At 43.8% G+C, this 18,927-nt stretch overlaps 1 protein-coding gene across 6 annotated transcripts in view; it reads right to left on the bottom strand.

Annotated features, from left to right (window-relative positions):
- Positions 1-18,927, bottom strand: part of LOC110530393 (microtubule-associated protein 4) — an 85,816-nt gene that overhangs the window by 24,879 nt on the left and 42,010 nt on the right. For all 6 annotated transcript variants that reach the window (XM_036986010.1, XM_036986011.1, XM_036986012.1 and 3 more), the window contains exons 3-6: positions 15,590-15,709; positions 14,842-14,934; positions 14,484-14,708; positions 10,878-12,170 (exon numbers count right to left, since the gene is read on the bottom strand). In XM_036986010.1, coding sequence (XP_036841905.1) covers positions 10,878-12,170; positions 14,484-14,708; positions 14,842-14,934; positions 15,590-15,709 — 1,731 coding nt within the window. The remainder of the gene's footprint in view (positions 1-10,877; positions 12,171-14,483; positions 14,709-14,841; positions 14,935-15,589; positions 15,710-18,927) is intronic.

The following is an 18,927-nucleotide window of genomic DNA, read 5'->3' as shown; positions in this document are numbered from 1 at the left end:
GAATACAACAAGTGTAGACTTTACCGTGAAATGCTTACTTACAAGCCTTAACCAACAGCGCAGTTCAAGAAAAGTTAAGAAAATATTGACCAAATAAACTAAAGTAAGAAATAATAAAAAGTAACCCAATAAAATAACATTAACGAGGCTATATACAGTGTGCAGTGGTACAGGTTAGTGAAGGTAATTTCTACATGTAGGTAGGGGTGAAATGACAATGCATAGATAATAAAGAGAGTAGCAGCAGTGTACAAAACAAATGCAGGGGGGGGGGGTCAATATAAATAGTCTGGTGGTCATTTGATTAATGTTCAGTAGTTATGGCTTGGGGATAGAAGCTGTTAAGGAGCCTTTTGGTCCTAGACACACCGTTTGCCGTGCGGTAGCAGAGAAAACAGTCTATGATTTGGGTGACTGGAGTCTCTGACAATTTTATGGGCATTCCTCTGACACCGCCTGGTATATAGGACCTGGATGGCAGGAAGATTGGCCTCAGTGATGTACTGGGCCTTACGCACGGCCCTCTGTAGTGCCTTACAGTCAGATGCCAAGCAGTTGCCATTCCAGGCGGTGATGCAACCGGTCAGGATGCTCTCGATGGTGCAGCTGCAGAACTGTTTGAGGATCTGGGGACCTATGCCAAATATTTTTGGTCTCCTGAGGGGGAAAAGGTTTTGTCGTGCCCTCTTCATGACTGTCTTGGTGAGTTTGGACCATGATAGAACTTGAAACTCTCAACCTGTTCCACTACAGCCCTGTCGATGTTAATGGGGGCCTGTTCGGGCCACCTTTTCCTGTAGTCCATGATCTGCTCCATTGTCTTGCTCACATTGAGGGAGAGGTTGTTGTCCAGGCACCACACTGCCAGTTCTCTGACCTCCTCCCTATAGGCTGTCTCATCGTTGTCAGGGATCAGGTCTACCACTGTTGTCTCGTCAGCAAACGTAATGATGGTGTTGGAGTCGTGTTTGGCCACATAGTCGTGGGTGAACAAGAAGTACAGGAGAGACTAAGTACACACCACTGAGGGACCCCAGTGTTGAGGATCAGCGTGGCAGACATTTTGTTGCCTACCCGCCTGGGGGCGGCCCGTCAGGAAGTCCAGGATCCAGTTGCAGAGGGAGGTGTTTAGTCCCAGGGTCCTAAGCTTAGTAATGAGCTTTGTGGGCATTATGGTGTTGAATGCTGAGCTGTAGTCAATGAACAGCATTCTCATATGGGTGTTCCTTTTGTCCAGGTGGGAAAGGGCAGTGTGGAGTGCGATTGTGTCATCTGTGGATCTGTTAGGGCGGTATGCGAATTGGAGTTGGTCTAGGGCAGGGGTGTCAAAGTCAAATGGACGGAGGGCCAAATAAAAAAATCAGCTACAAGACGAGGGCCGGACTGTTCGAATGTTCATTGAAAAAATTTTAAATGACGCATATAGTCTAGTGAACCTAATTGAACCTACTGAAAACCTAACAAATATATTACAATATGATCAGATAAATAAAGCAATATTTTCTTATGGCTCTGTCAGTAATCTTTAATTTTCAACAGACACAAAAGACAAATTTCCTTTATATAAATATCCCCATAACATGAACATTAAATGAAAGAAACCGGTATTCAAGGCACCATCAGTAGACTATATTTTCTATTTTAGCAAAAGTGGGCTAAATTTACTTCAAAGAAAAAACAATAATAGCAATTTTCTATCATCCACTCAACTGAAATATTTTTAAAATATAATTGGATTGAAATACAAAAAAATAAAGTGCAAAAATCTATTAATCAAAAACAACACTTTGTTTAAGGAGAAGTAACATGCAGTGAAAACAAATATTAAATTTTAACTTTTAAACTTGAACTGAGTAAAAACTCTAAATATGTGATTGCACAGTAATGTTCACTTGTTTGAGGTTGAGGGTGATACTTGGTGGTGTCCCATCTTTTCCACAAGTTCATCAATGTTCGGGGTAAGGCTCTGAGCTGAAGAAATCCTCAGAATTGAGTGGAGGTGTTCAGCAGTAAGTCGACTTCTGTGTGATGTTTTGTTCAGGTTCATCAAAGAAAACAGTTGTTCACACAGGTATGTGCTGCCAAACATAGACAACGTTTGAGCAGCCTGGATGCGCAGCTGGGGCATTGTGCCGGGGAGGAAACGGGCGAACTCCGCAGCACCCACTGCCGCATATTTTGCCCTCAGTGCATCATTGCATTGGAGGTCAATCAACTCCATTTGGAGGTTTGGTGGTGAGCTTTCCACGTCAACAGCAAATGGGTTACCGAGCAGTTCCAACCTGCTTTTTTGTGCTTCAAAGTCAGCAAATCGGCGTCGAAAGTCAGCGGCAAGCATACCTATTTTATCAGCCAACTGTGTGCTCGGGAACGCACTGGTAGAGAGCTTCTCTTTCATGGTCTGGCAGCTGGGAAAGTGGCTCAAATTTTCTTTCCGCATCTGCGTCTCCCACAGAGTCAGTTTGGTTTTAAATGCCTTCACTGTACTGTACATATCAGAGATGACACGATCCCGACCCTGCAGCTGCAAGTTTATTGCATTCAGATGACTCGTAATGTCACACAGAAAAGCCATTTCACACAGAAACATTTCGTCTCGGAGTTGTGTTGTGTCTTTCCCTTTGCTGTCCAAGAACAGACAAATCTCCTCACGAAGCTCGAAACATCTTTGAAGCACCTTTCCCTGGCTTAGCCATCGCACCTCTGTGTGATAAGGCAAATCACCATGCTCCGTTTCTAACTCCGTCAGAAATGCCTTGAACTGGCGGTGATTCAAACCTTTGGCTCTGATAAAGTTAACTGTGCGCGTGATGATGCTCATTACATGCTCCATTTTCAAGGCTTTACCGCACAACGCTTCCTGGTGTATGATACAATGATAAGCTGTCAGCTCACCTGTCGCGTTTTCCTCTTGCATCTTTTCCCGTATCTTCGCCACCAGTCCGCTCCTGTGTCCACACATCGCAGGTGCTCCGTCAAACCCACGAGTTTTTCCCAAGGCAGCTCCATCTCATTTACACATCTTGACACCTCTTCATACAAATCATGCCCCGTAGTTGTGCCATGCATAGGACGTAAAGCCAAAAACTCCTCTGTCACGCTTAGGTTGGAGTCCACTCCGCGGATGAAAATTGACAACTGGGCAATGTCAGAAATGTCGGTGCTCTCATCCACAGCCAAGGAATATGCAATAAAATCTTTTCCCTTTTTCACAAGCTGCTCTTTTAGATTGATGGACAACTGGTCTACTCTCTCGGCAATGGTGTTTCTGCTCAGACTCACATTTAAAAAGAGTTGCCTTTTTTCTGGGCAAACTTCGTCACAAACTTTAATCATGCAGTTTTTGATGAAATCCCCCTCCGTAAATGGCCGGGCTGATTTAGCGATCTCTTCTGCCAAAATAAAACTGGCCTTGACAGTTGCGTCCGCGTGTGTGTCCGCGTGTTTCGTTTCATAATGTCGTCTCAGATTATACTCTTTCAGTACCGCCACACTTTCTCCACACAGAAGACACACAGGTTTTCCAGCTACCTTCGTGAACATATACTCCGACTCCCACCTTGTTTGAAACCCCCGGTTCTCAGTATCCACCTTCCGTTTTGCCATTTTTGATGGGTATCTGAAAGTTAATTTTACTGTGATGCTGACGACTGCTGTGCCAATAAATATTGAAATGAAGCAGCCTACTGCTCGGTGCGTCACCTTTGCATTGTGGGACATGTAGTATTGGTGCGTGTAAAAGATCTGCGGGCTGCCGGCTTGCTGCGGGCCGGTTCTAATAATAAATCAAGATCATCCCAGGGGCCGTAAAAAACCTTCTTGCGGGCCGGATGTGGCCCGCGGGCCTTGACTCTGACATATGTGGTCTAGGGGGTCTTGATGTGAGCCATGACCAGCCTTTCAAAGCACTTCATCTTCTTGGCCTTCCTGTGACACCTGGTGTTGTAGGTGTCCTGCACCCAATGGTGCACCCTCTGTAGAGCCTTGCGGTCAGCGGTGGTGGAGTTGCCGTACCAGGCTGTGATGTAGCCCGACAGTATGCTCTCGATGGTGCTCCTGTAGAACACTGTGAGGGCCCTCGGGACAGGCCAAATTTCTTCAGCCTCCTGAGGTTGAAGAATCGTTGTTGTGCTTTCTTCACCACAGTGTCCGTGTGGTTTTACCATTTCAGCTCCTCTGATGTGTACGACGAGGAACTTGAAGTGTTTGACCATCTCCACAGCGACCCCATTGATGAGGATGGGGGCATGCCCATCCTGATTCCTCCTGAAATCCACAATCAGCTCCTTTGTTTTGCTGACAATGAGGGAGAGGTTGTTTATCTGGCACCACGCCGTCAGAGTGCCTAACTCCTCTCTGTAGGCCGTCTTGTCATTGTTGATAGTCAGGCTAATTACTGGGGACAGCCCGTCAGGAAGTCCAGGACCATTAGCTTTGTGGTGAGCTTAGAGGGTACTATGGTATTGAAGAATGCGCTGTAGTCAATGAACAGCATCCTCACATATGCATTAATTTTGTCCAGGTGGGTGAATGCAACTCCACCACCGCTGACCCCAGTGTACAGTGCAGTGTGCAGTATGTGTGTGCAGTACGCCTTGTGTTCGACCCACTGAATTGCGCCTCCACCTCGTGTCGAAGGAAAGCCAAGTCTCAGAAAAACAAAGTATGTTGCAGAATCTGAAAGTAGATGCTCGCTCTGAGATTGTCAAGATTGTTCACAAACTATTGTACTACGAACACAAGATCTTATTCTCAATCCAAGATCCAAGAACTTGTTTCCACAAGTGAAAAGTGATTACATTGATATTCTCTGGATTGAAGCTTAAAATCAAGTCATCAAGAGAGTCTGTTTCTATTCAGATTATTATAATGACAACTTATCTAGTTATAATATAATGAAATGCTATTCAGTAACTAAAAGTAATGAGTGGCTAAAAGTGGGACTGTGTTCGCCAGTGATGCTATCTCAAGCAGAATCTTCACAGGTGTGTCGCAGCGCGATCAGTCCTGAAAGGATACCATTGAAGCTGTTTTTCCCGAGAGGTGTTGCACAAAATATATTCAAAAGCGATTGGATCATCTTCAACCAGTCAGAAAGCAGAAGCCACAGCACCGCATTTTTAGGAAGTAAAACAACACTGGCCTTCTTTCTAGAGAAAGTTATTTTGAGCACCAGGACAAAAACATGTTAGCTAACGTAGCTCCTTACTACTAACTACCTTTTTTAATTTAAAAATGCTTTATTTAACCTTTATTTAACCAGGTAGGCAAGTTGAGAACAAGTTCTCATTTACAATTGCGACCAGGCCAAGATAAAGCAAAGCAGTTCGGCACATACAACAACACAGAGTTACACATGGAGTAAAACAAACATACAGTCAATAATACAGTAGAAAAATAAGTCTATATACAATGTGAGCAAATGAGGTGAGATAAGGAAGTAAAGGCATTAAAAGGCCATGGTGGCGAGGTAAATACAATATAGCAAGTAAAACACTGGAATGGTAGATTTGCAGTGGAAGAATGTGCAAAGTAGGAATAGAAATAATGGGGTGCAAATTATCAAAATAAATAAATAAATAAATTCAGTAGGGGAAGAGGTAGTTGTTTGGGCTAAATTATAGATGGGCTATGTACAGGTGCAGCAATCTGTGAGCTGCTCTGACAGCTGGTGCTTAAAGCTAGTGAGGGAGATAAGTGTTTCCAGTTTCAGAGATATTTGTAGTTCGTTCCAGTTATTGGCAGCAGAGAACTGGAAGGAGAGGCAGACAAAGGAGGAATTGGCTTTGGGGGTGACCAGAGAGATATACCTGCTGGAGTGCGTGCTACAGGTGGGTTGCTGCTATGGTGACCAGCGAGCTGAGATAAGGGGGGACTTTACCTAGCAGGGTCTTGTAGATTACCTGGAGCCAGTGGGTTTGGCGACGAGTATGAAGCGAGGGCCAGCCAACGAGAGTGTACAGGTCGCAGTGGTCGGTAGTATATGGGGCTTCGGTGACAAAACAGGTGGCACTGTGATAGACTGCATCCAATTTATTGAGTAGGGTATGAAGGCTATTTTGTAAGTGACATCGCCGAAGTCGAGGCTTGGTAGGATAGTCCGTTTTATGAGGGTATGTTTGGCAGCATGAGTGAAGGATGCTTTGTTGCGAAATAGGAAGCCAATTCTAGATTTAACTTTGGATTTGAGATGTTTGATGTGAGTCTGGAAGGAGAGATTAAATTCTAACCAGACACCTAGGTATTTGTAGTTGTCCACATATTCTAAGTCAGAACTGTCCAGAGTAGTGATGCTGGACGGGCGGGCAGGTGCAGGCAGCGATCGGTTGAAGGGTATGCATTTAGTTTTACTTGTATTTAAGAGCAGTTGGAGGCCACGGAAGGAGAGTTGTATGGCTTGAAGCTCGTCTGGAGGGTTGTTAAAACAGTGTCCAAAGAAGGGCCAGAAGTATACAGAATGGTGTCGTCTGAGTAGAGGTGGAACAGAGACTCACCAGCAGCAACAGCGACATCATGGATGTATACAGAGAAGAGAGTCGGACCAAGAATTGAACCCTGTGGCATCCCCATAGAGACTGCCAGAGGCCCGGACAACAGGCCTTTCGATTTGACACACTGAACTCTATCAGAGAAGTAGTTGGTGAACCAGGTGAGGCAATCATTTGAGAAACCAAGGCTATTGAGTCTGCCGATGAGGATGTGGTGATTGACAGAGTCGAAATCCTTGGCCAGGTCAATGAATACGGCTGCACAGTATTGTTTCTTATCGATGACGGTTAAGATATCGTTTAGGACCTTGAGCGTGGCTGAGGTGCACCCATGACCAACCTTGGCTTGAGCAAAGAGATGCCAACTGAACTGAAGCCATACAGTAGCTGTGAACAGCGGTACTTTGCGTTCATCATCAACTAAACCACCCCCACACCCTTAGCAGTGTTGGCAAGTGGATGTTTCTGGTTTTCAGGGATACAGTATTTTCAACCTAAGTGGAGACACTGCTCACATGTCTTTCTACACCTGCTACCTTAGGTAGTAGTTCATCAGAGGACAGTGATTGGAACAATGAAATGGTGAGGGCACCAAGCTCATGTCTTCTGCTCCTAGCCAGATGGAATCCATGTAGGGAAAAAAAATGTAAGCTTGTGAGACTTCTGGATGGTTGTATGAGGTTAGCTTTAACATTCAAAGCAACAGCAAGAACTATTATATAAGCACCAGTCATTTATTGAACCACCAGATGATGGCCTCTTTGGTCAAGTAATACATCATAAAAAAGTGCATGGATTTTCGATACTAATCAATATGTAAACAACACTTAAATAGCAGCCGTCCCTTTACTTGACTTCAACACATTCGGTCCAGTGTGATGATATGCACTGTGACATACAGAAATGCACTTAAAGCCAGCAGCATGATGATTACGTATTTACTGAAAGGTAAGCTATACCTTAAAAAACAAAAGACTGTACAGCACTGCCCATCTCAATCAGTACTATAGTGGTGATGCTTTGCCAGACTGGGCTGGCTCTTATGGATGGTATCTTTGCCAGGCTGGGCTGGCTCTTATGGATGGTATCTTTTCCAGGCTGGGCTTGCTCTTATGGATGGTATCTTTGCCAGACTGGGCTGGCTCTTATGGATGGTATCTTTGCCAGACTGGGCTGGCTCTTATGGATGGTATCTTTGCCAGACTGGGCTGGCTCTTATGGATGGTATCTTTGCCAGGCTGGGCTGGCTCTTATGGATGGTATCTTTGCCAGGCTGGGCTGGCTCTTATGGATGGTATCTTTTCCAGGCTGGGCTGGCTCTTATGGATGGTATCTTTACCAGGCTGGGCTGGCTCTTATGGATGGTATCTTTGCCAGACTGGGCTGGCTCTTATGGATGGTATCTTTGCCAGACTGGGCTGGCTCTTATGGATGGTATCGTTGCCAGACTGGGCTGGCTCTTATGGATGGTATCTTTGCCAGACTGGGCTGGCTCTTATGGATGGTATCTTTGCCAGACTGGGCTGGCTCTTATGGATGGTATCTTTGCCAGGCTGGGCGGTCTGTAATCGGCTGACCAGAAAAATTACTATGCAGCAGAGCAGAGCAGAGTAGTGCAGAGTAGAGCAGAGTAGAGTAGGGCAGAGATAGGCAGAGTAGAGTAGAGTAGAGTAGGGTAGAGTATAGCAGAGCAGAGCAGAGTAGGGAAAAGCAGAGCAAGGCAGAGTAGAGTAGAGTAGAGCAGAGTAGGGTAGGGTAGAGTAGAGTAGAGTAGAGTAGAGTAGAGTAGAGTAGAGTAGAGTAGAGTAGAGTAGGGTAGAGTATAGCAGAGCAGAGCAGAGTAGGGAAAAGCAGAGCAAGGCAGAGTAGAGTAGAGTAGAGCAGAGCAGAGTAGGGTAGGGTAGAGTAGAGTAGAGTAGGGTAGACTAGAGTAGAGTAGGGCAGAGTAGAGCAGAGTAGGGCAGAGTTGGGCAGAGTAGAGCAGAGTAGAGTAGGGCAGAGTAGAGCAGAGTAGAGTAGATTAGGGCAGAGCAGAGCAGTACCAGTTCACAAACCGGTGGTGGCGTGGTGGGATAACCCTGACTGCAGCACCGCACAGCCTCTAAGCCTCTGTCTCCCTCTGCCTTTTTATTTGATTTATTTAACCTTTATTTAACCAGGTAGGTTAGTTAAGAGCAAGTTGTCATTTACAACTGCGACCTGGCCAAGATAAAGCAAAGCAGTGCGACACAAACAACGACACAGAGTTACACATGGTAATAAACAAACATACAGTCAATAATACAATCCAAAAAGTTTATATACAGTGTGTGCAAATGAGATAGGATAATGAGGTAAAGCAATAAATAGGCCATAGTGGTGAAACAATTACAATATAGCAATTAAACACTGGTATGGTAGATGTGCAGAAGATGAGTGTGCAAGTAGAGATACGGGGGTGCAAAGGAGCAAAACAAATAAAATAAATAACAGTATGGGGATGAGGTAGTTGGACGGGCTATTTACAGATGGGCTATGTACATGTGCAGTGATCTGTAAGCTGCTCTGAAAGCTGGTGCCTACTGCACAAACCCAGATCACCGGCTATAAAAAGACAAGGGCTGCATGATTTATGTAACTGCAAAAAAGTCCCAGCCATCAATATTGCATTAGGGAGAGGAGGATGGAGAGGGAGGGAGGGAGGGAGAGAGATAGGGGAGATGGAAGAGAGAGAAAGAGAGAGAGAGGCAGCAAAACAGAGAGGCTGCTAGGGGGAAAGAGGGAGGTATGAAAAACAAAGATGGTGATTGAGGGAGAAAGTTGTGGGATGAGGATACAGAGGGCAGTAGAGGCTAGTCCCTCACTGTACTGTCCCTCCACACACCAACCCGCTTGCCCGGTCATCTGTAAATAACCCATTAACAGACTGCTGAATGGGGATGGTTGAGTTGAGTAAGGGAATGTGAGGGGTGCAGACAGACAAGCAGTATGCTAACGACTTCCACCATTTGTCAACCAAAAACACCTGTGTCATCAAGGAAGGAGGAACAGCGTCTCTACAACAACCTTACACTGCAGGGTAACAACTTAGGAAAGCAGTGTTAACTTAGCTATCAGTCCTTGGAATCTCCAACCGAGAAACCAAAGTAAGAAGAACCAACACAGAACAGTACAGTCTCTGAACTAGGCCAAACTAACGCTCAAAGCAAACTAGCCAGGAAAAGTGCCAGCTTTTTCCTGACATGGACAATATCTCAACAACAGTGAGAGGCAAAGTCCGAGAAATCTTGAACAGAACAAAAACCTGTGGCAAACATTTGTACCAAATAAGGAAATAAATAAACACTGAATTTGACGTCATATTATTCCACTGATGAGAAATCTAAATATTCTCAAAGGCAATAACGGAAATGTGACTCACCTATTTAGCATCATCATCATCATCATCATCAGAGCCATCATCAGGAGACGCAGTACATGTGGGTGAGAGAAAAGACAAAACATAGCTGTCAGTCGTTTCAGTTTGCCTATTAATCATGCAAACATTTACATGACAACTTGCACATCGAGCAATTTTCATTGTATTTTTGATCTCCAATCAAAAATTGGCTGAAAGTAAAATGTGTAAGTGTTTTAAAATGGTCAAATTGCATAACTAAGAATTCCAAATAGGAACACTGAGATATTCAAAATGGTTCTGAAAGTGAATTCACAAACACAAGTAGAAAGAGAATGTGAAAGAAAAGCAGTTAGTGACTCCTCAGTCAGCTCATGGCTATTTGAGGAATTAAAAGCATAATTTAGTCAGGGAAAAAGCAATCTCTTGAGAGAAAGAGAGAGAATCACACTGTAAACCAACATCCCTTTGATTAGAGAAGAAAGGTTGAATCAATGTCAAAGAGTTAGGGTGTAGAATTACTCATTGCAATTTAGGATAATGGCATTCAGGGGGGAGAAAGCTAGCTAATTATATCCCAAGAGTGGAGTCACTCAGGAGTCACACACATAGTAATCTACAGAGACAGTAGAGTAAGTAGTATATGATTACAGTGTTAGAAAGGAGAGGGATATGAGGTAAAACGAGCTGGGCAGTTACACAATCAGGTAGGTAGACAGCCACATAGCAATGAATGTGTTATTATCATGATCATCATCATCATCATAACAGCACTACAGAGACTGGCCAGACAGTCAGTCAGGATAAAGGGACTCAAGGCCCAGCCAGTAGGGACTCATTCAGATGCAGTCAGATTAGCGAATAGTGGTAATTAGTTAGCATGTTACTAACAGTGCTATTAAACACACAATGGCCGAGCAACAGCAGGCCCAGTCCACAGAGAGAGCCATGCACTATAATGTCATCATACACCCCCATACTGATAGATATGTCCCCTCTTCAGTGTCACCAACCTTCCAGCAGGGGGGGCTCTGGCAGCGGTGGCTCCTGGTGCTCTGTGAGTGGCAGTGTAGTGGGGATAAAGGGCGGGGCTGCAGGGTTGAGGCCTGAGCACACTGCAGGGCAGGGACTGTGAGTGTCATGATCAGGCTGGGAGGAGTGGCTAAGCAGTGGAGGAGAAGTGCACTGGAAAGAGGAGGAGGTGGTGGTGTTTGGAGGAAGGCCCTGGGGTGTGGTGGTCTGAGACAGGGCCTGTGGCTGTGAAAAAGGGGTGCTGGCTGAGGGGGTTTGCAGGACAGAGTCTAGGAAAGAGGTCTGTGAGACCTGGGGGCTGAAGCCTGGGGAACTCTTAGGACCCAGTTGCCTCTGGTCAGTAATAGATGCGTTGGCCTCACGACTACAATGATCAGAGGAGGCTTTGTCAGTGAAGGACATAGCTGCCTCCTCCTTCTTGGGGGGTAGGACATCTTTAGTGGCTAAGGGAGGGGGCATTTTGAAGTCATCAATACACATGGGTTCATAATGGAGGGGAGCAGAGGCAGTGTTTTTAACAGGAGCCTCAGCCTCCCACTCCATGTTTACCTTGGCTGGAGAAGGTTGCTCAAACATGTTCAAGTTACTAGTGGAAGTGTCTGTTAAGGCAGGGTCCTTGTTGAGGATGTGACTTGGTTTGGGGTTCTCAGTGAGTGGCGGCGAATTGGAGGTGTGAGAGGGTTTGGTGTCCTCTATAAAACTGCTAAAGGGGTTAGTCTGGGGGTCAGCTATGAGGGAGGAGATGTTCTCTAGGGTTGAGCTTAACGGACCGGAGGCCATCACCATTGCAGACACAGAGGCTGGGGTGGCATGGGGTGTCGTGGGCTCCTGGGGTGTTGGCCCCCACTCCTCTGGCAGCTTCATCCTGCTCTTATTCTTCCTGCCCCTGACCCTACCCCCTCCCCTCCCTCGGATCTCACACTCCCAGCTCTCCTCCTTGCTCGGGGAGGACAGACTCAGCGGGCAGTCCGAGGCTCCGCTCTCTGTCTCGCCCTCCTCCTCCTCCTTCGAGGAGTCCGGAGCCTCTTCCCTGTCCATGAAGTCATACAGCTCCTCTCTGGGCCTCCTTTTCTTTTTCTTTCTCTTCTGCTGCATGCTGCCGCTGTCGACCCCCTCAGTCCCCCTCTCGTCCCCAGAGCCAGTCTCCTGGCCGTGGGGGCTGAGGGGGTCGGAGTTGGGGCTCTCCTCCACTGAATCGCTGGGGGAGAGACTGAGACCCTCTGAGGCTTGCAGCCTGGACTCACCATCTGCCAAGGGGTTTGGGTTTGTCCAAACTTTTTGATGAGCAGAGAGGAGGAAGGAATGTCACTACCCATAACAAAGAAGACCAAAAACCAATTGCCAATCATCTCCAGAAGAATCTGGGTATATCTTATCTGCTCATAGAAATTCAGGCCTACATTTATGAAACTCAACAACTGAGTAGAAAATTATCTTATTAAACTACAAATAAAAACGATTCAATAAATCAAATTGTGATTTGAGTTTTGAGTATGCTACATGAAATGGTGCCTGAGGAAGGACCACAGCATCATCAAGGACCCAACACACCCCAGCTACGAGCTGTTCTCTCCTTTACTGTTGGGGAGACGGTATCACAGAATGAGGTCTGATAACAAGAAACAGTTCCTATCTACAAGCCATCGGACTGCTGAATACTTGAACTGGACTGACCACCTGCACTGACTCTCCACACCTTTGCGCACGCACACACGCATGCACACACACATGCACACACGCATGCACACACACATGCACACACGCACACCACAATTGATGCTACCACTCTTATTTACTATTGCTAATACTGCACAATTGAAACACTTGCCCCCAATCCCCCCTTTCTCTAATACATGTATAAATATTGTACTATAAATCCTACCTTCCTGTATTATATTTATGCTAAATGTTTATTTTCTACTGAGCCATTTACTTTGTTCGTATTCTTATATTTATTATTGTTGTTGCATTGTCGAGAAAGAACCTGCAAGTAAGCATCCTAATAAAACTTAAATAATATTGACACAACCACCACTAGAATTTCTTTACGGCCTGGCCAGTAGGCTAATAGAATGTGACTTTTAGGCTTCTGGATTACATGGTAGCCAGAGAGACAGTTATTTTGTTTGCAATGTTCCGAGATTGCAGCTGATTGGGTGTGATTCTCTCTGGCAGGGCAGGGGAAGAATGGAGATTGTGCTGACACTGAGCAGTGTGGTGTGTGCTGTATACTTGACAGCACATCGCGTGAGTAGATGAGCATATGAGTGAATGTGTAAGTAACTGACATGCTGCAGAACAACAACAGAGGCAGGTCACATGGACAAACACAGATAAACAATGAACCCAGAGGAAGGGGTCATGTGACATGGGGAACCTAGTACAAACACACTGAAGAGGACAATGTTAGTAGTAGACCATATTAACACAAGAAAATCTAAATCATTAAATCATAGAGCATACACACTGAAAAAACATACATGCGGGAACAAACGAAAGATACTATACACATAAAAACATACAGCGCATGTGTTTTTTGATATTTTGTGATAAAGACATTACAGTGGGAAATTGTCTCTCCATCCATGTTCTTCAGTTAATACTGATGGTATACCCCAATACTTCACATGACAGGGCAGAGAGAAATTAAAAATAATAATACCCTCCCCACTTTAAAGCCAATCGTTAATGATAATGGCTTTCTCTCGAAATTGTGTATCCTTGCCCTCCTCTCTAATTGATTGATGGGCTATTTTCCTCAATGTCCTTTACTGATTATGTTGCCATAAAAAACACATTTGTGCAGGTAGCATTATCATCTATGTTTCATGCAATATTAGTATTTAAAAAGCCAAGAGCACATCGTAGTCCAGAGCCTCAGCCTGGCCTCCTGCCAGAAGATACATTACTCCTAGTCTATGTGGTTGCCTCACTCAGAGAGCAGTATCAAAGGTGGGGAAGGAGCTCATGATAAATCTTTTAAGAAAAATCCTCTATTCCAAATATAACTGAGCACTTAAATTAGGCCTCTAGGAGATTATCTAAGGAAATATTTGTAATAAAGAAGGTTAGGTATCTCATCACAGAATCATTCTTCCTTCTCAAACAAAATTGATATAAAGTCTCAGAAAGGTCTGAGGTATTGCATAATAAACCAAAGATATGGCCGAGGGCTGGAAAGGTCTAGAAGCCTGGTTGTCTGAGAGGGAAAACATCATAATTTAAGCCGGAGCAACACGCGATTTCTGCTCCGATGGCCGCCCCACTAAGAAACAACTAATACTGTACCACTATCTGGCTTTTAACTATAAGCTCTGCATTTAGTTTGTAAATAAAAACAGAGGTCTTATACAGTATCGAAAACTTTCCCTTTGGATAAAGATGACTGAAGTCTGGCACTTTGAGGAACCCTCTAGAAAAAGTGACGGTTACAGTTTACCCTGTTCACAGTCAAATCTAAGATCTATCATCATCCAAACGTATTTGATTTCCTAACATTTGATATCATGTTTTAACTGGTGACTGGACCCCTGGACATCCCACCTCAGGCCCCCCATCTAGCTGCTCTGTGTGAGACAACCTCTTACCTGCAGAGTTGTCCTGGGACTGGGTGTTGTGGCCCGGGGCAGAGGGGTATGAGTCGTTGGGCTTAAAGGGGGCCTGGGACTGGGACTGTTTGTGGGGCTCAGAGGCAAACAGAGGAGAGGCTTTCTGAGAGTTGCCCATAGGAGGCATGCCTGTCTGGAATGGAGCCATGCCCCCCATACCTCCTGAACCCATGTTCATATTCATCATCCCTGGCTGGGAGAAACCTGGGAGTGGAATTAAGACACCCAGGTTAATACTATACTTCATGTTATTACTACTCTATTTCGCTATAAGACACAGCGATAAGCACTACATGCTGGTGTTACATAAACACTATACAGTATTGTTAAGCAGTACCCATGAGGGAATCTGGTATGTTGCTGTCCTTCATTCCTTTGTTCTGGTTCCCCCACTGATCACCAGGTATCCCCATCATACTAGACACTGGCCCTAGAGATTAAATAGGGGGGAGAGAGAGAAAGAGAGGGGGAGTGAGAGAATATATATTTGGGATATCAGATGTCAGTTACTAATGAGAGATGAGTACACCACAGACAGAAATCAATAGCCAGACTAAAACCACCAAAGGAGATTGTAATCACATTCACAATCACATAATTCAGTTAACTCTCAGTCAGCCATAAAATATTAATGTCTAGACGGTCTGAGAAGACAAAAACAAGACAACAACAACAGCCTCACTTAAATACAGTCATGTGTTTAACTAGGTGTCCTGCAACACTGTAATGCCCAGTTTACACTGCTAAGAGTGCCCAGGCCGTGTCAGGGATACTTGTCAGTTGTACAACTAGTCAGTTGTACAACTGAATGCATTCAACTGAAATGTATCTTCCACATTTAACCCAACCCCTCTGAATTAAGGGAGCTCTAGGTGCCTAGAAAGCTTACTAGGCTATGCCACAGGGGGATCTTTAGCATCTTAGGCTATTGATGATAACCAAATTGAAAAAGCCTAATGGCAGTAAAATATGACAAGATATAGAAACAGTGGAAACCTGTCTTTCCACAAAATGCATTTTCACAGCCTTTTTGACTTATTGAGCATAAAACACTAGAGGGATAGAAACGGGGGAAAGGGACTCACCTGAAAGGTAGTCAGAATTGACGGCAGACTGTTGTCCAGTTGGACAGGGATGCTTTTCTCCCATTGGTTCCTGCCACTGCATCCTCGTCCCCATCTGTCCTCCTGGCATCATACTGGATCCTGCATTGAAGACAGGCAAAAAACTGAACATCAAATGTTAGACACAGGACCATATGACCATGTCATGTGACCATGTTAGCCTACAGCACTTAGCTCTGTTGCCCCCTGTCTTAAAGTTAGTGACAGATTTGATCATAGTCGATGGTGCTTAGGGTCCTTTGCACCCGGTCCGGAAATTAAAGCGCAAAGAAAGTTTCAAACGTTTCACAGGTATGATGTACTACCATCTACTGTATCTTGCCTATGCTGCTCTGTACCATCACTCATTCATATATCCTTATGTACATATTCTTTATCCCCTTACACTGTGTACAAGACAGTAGTTTTGGAATTGTTAGTTAGATTACTTGTTGGTTATTACTGCATTGTCGGAACTAGAAGCACAAGCATTTCGCTACACTCGCATTAACATCTGCTAACCATGTGTATGTGACAAATAAAATTAGATTTGATTTGATTTGATTTGATCTTTGGTGGATACAGTTTCAGGGGGGGGGGGGGGGGGTCCACCATTTTGCCTGGGTCCAGCTCCTGCTAGAGCAAACTGGTGTAGATTGCCTGTGACGTCCTCGAAGAAAACTAAAAACATCTACTTGGACGTAGAGTCTACTCTCTATGTTAAGATCAACATTTCTCAGTTTCATGATAGTAGTTTAAAATAATGGGAAACGTAAGTTTCTCATTCCTCCACAGTTTGGCTAGGTAACAATACCTGCTGCTGTTTACATCCAACAGTACATTTTTTTTGCCAGCTAGCTATCTGGTGGTTACATAAGAGACAGTTGTGAAGTGACAACAAGCATATCATTACTGGAAACAATTGGTATTGACAAAGTAAATGAAAAATACAGCCAGGCCTACAGTACATACAGCTAGTTAACTCAACCAGTCTGCCTAGCCTGCTTCATTAGTTAGCCAACTACCCTTGTATTGCTAAATTGGTGACTGACCACACTGACAAAGCTTGCCAAGATAATTACCCTCCTGGTTTCAATGTAGGCTACAGTGCCCTCCATAATAAGTATTTGAACACACCCGCATAAAAAAAGACAATTTATGATATAAATATCTTAGAATTAAGTGTAGTGTTTTTGTGGACTTTAAAGTTAACTATAGTATAAATACTGTAGTAAAAGAAAACTGCAGTATATACTATAGTAATTAATGTAATGTTTTTACAGATTGTAGACCACTGTAGTATTTACTGTAGTGTTTTGGGGGACTGTACTATACTGTAGTGTTTTTGCAGACATAACGTTTTTTAGTGTTTTATTATCTTTTACATAGAAGTGGAGTCCTTCGCCTTCAGGAAACCTATTGGAGAAATACTTAAATAGCACATTTTCCATAACTTTCAGGTTGGACTGCACAGATAGTTCAGCATTTCTGCTCTTTTCTATAACCTGTAAGGAACACAAGATATGATCTATATCTGGCATGTAGGTTTCTCACATGGGTGACACAAATTGTGATATGGGGATGGGGATGGGAATGGGCAGGGTATATGCAATTAAATACTGTAGTGTTTACTATAGTAAAATAAATGGGTTGAGGTTTTGTGGACTGTATTGTTTTTACGGATATTACTGTAGTATTTACTAGAGTGTTTTTTTTTTGTGGTTAATACTGTAGCATTAGGTATAGTATTCAACATTATGCTACAACAATCTATAGTAAGTACTACACATGATTGATGGATAATACAGTCTGTAGTATAGTATTCTACAGTATTCTACAGTATAATACAGTACTATTGTATTCTATAGTAAACTGTAGTATTTTTTCATGTCGGCAGTAAGATCAAAGTTGTTATTTTAGCTATAGGCTACTCCAGAAATGTTGAGTTTTGGACTCCACCTCCAACACCTGACAAACACATTGAAATACAGCCCACCTGGTATAAATTGTCAGTTGATGTCTGGCCTAGACTAGGCTATACTCGAATGCCTCTCAGGGTGCTGTCCCTAAAAACAGCCCTCTAGAACATAGCAGAGGGGTGACAGTGACGACAGGGGACAATAGAGGACCGTGGGCCGTTACTACGGCTACGCAACCGACCAACCAGATGAGAGTATCTTAGGTTCCGGGTGGCAACCCGTCTGTGTCATAAATTATTGACATCCTCAGCTCAAGCCTAGGGGAACTCACTGTACTCGCTGGTGTTTAGTCCTGTAGGGCTCTGCTGCTTTACCAGCTAGATCCAATTATTCAGCCCCCCGCATACATTCACACACTCAACCCCAGAGATATCATTGCACATCAATCTGACCTCTTCTGCTTGAATTGACACAACTTAGCAGGTATTACAAAAATCCCAAAGTCCCAAAGTCATCCATAAACAGGGTCCAAAGCTACCGGTAATTTACCAAAGTTACGTGAATCTTCAGTAATTTTGGTATTTAACAGAAAATATATGGCAATCTATCGTAGCTTTGGTAATTTATACTTGAATAAATTGTGAAAAGGTATTCATATATCACATAAATGTTTTATATGTGTCCATATTGTCCATGAGTTTCTAGAAGATAGGCCATACGATTAAGGAGAAAATAGCCTAATGAATGAACATTTTCTATTAACTCTGCAACTATTGACTTTTCTTTACAACTGCCACCAGTTTGACACCAGTTAAACAAATAAAAGTATATTTACTACTGAAACCCTCATATTAAACACTAATGGTATTCACTAAGTGGATGGTTTGTATTTAGGTTAATATTTTACAGCTTTGTCATCATTTTTTTACATTTTAAAAGCATTTTATTATTTCATATATTTTACATGTGATAAGGCCACACAGAGGGTCAGAGATAATTACAGACACCTGTGATAATTTGAAGTACCCAAAGGGTCTTTCGATAGATTACATAAAATCCTTGAAAGATACCAATATTGTGGTCGTTTACTGGTAAACTTTGAATGTTTCAAGTAATATACCCTCCCTTTGCAACCCTATCCATAATATCAGTGTGTAGGGTCAGATACTGTCCTGAAATGAGACATACAAAACTAGGAGAAATACACACACTCGTCCTAATGTCAAATATGTGCACAACTTTCATGATAACATAAGCATATTCGAAAGAGTCAGGGAATTAAGATGTAAGTCCCAGTGCATAGGGTTGCTCAGCAACAGCAGCCTCTGGGGACCATAAAGGTGTTGGTCCTCTTGGTACGTTCCATGCAGCACTTCCGCCTCTCCTCAAAACCCTTGAGGG

This window comes from Oncorhynchus mykiss, chromosome 8, assembly GCF_013265735.2.
Source record: "Oncorhynchus mykiss isolate Arlee chromosome 8, USDA_OmykA_1.1, whole genome shotgun sequence".
NCBI lineage: Eukaryota > Metazoa > Chordata > Actinopteri > Salmoniformes > Salmonidae > Oncorhynchus > Oncorhynchus mykiss.
This window is presented reverse-complemented; position numbering and strand designations above follow the sequence as displayed.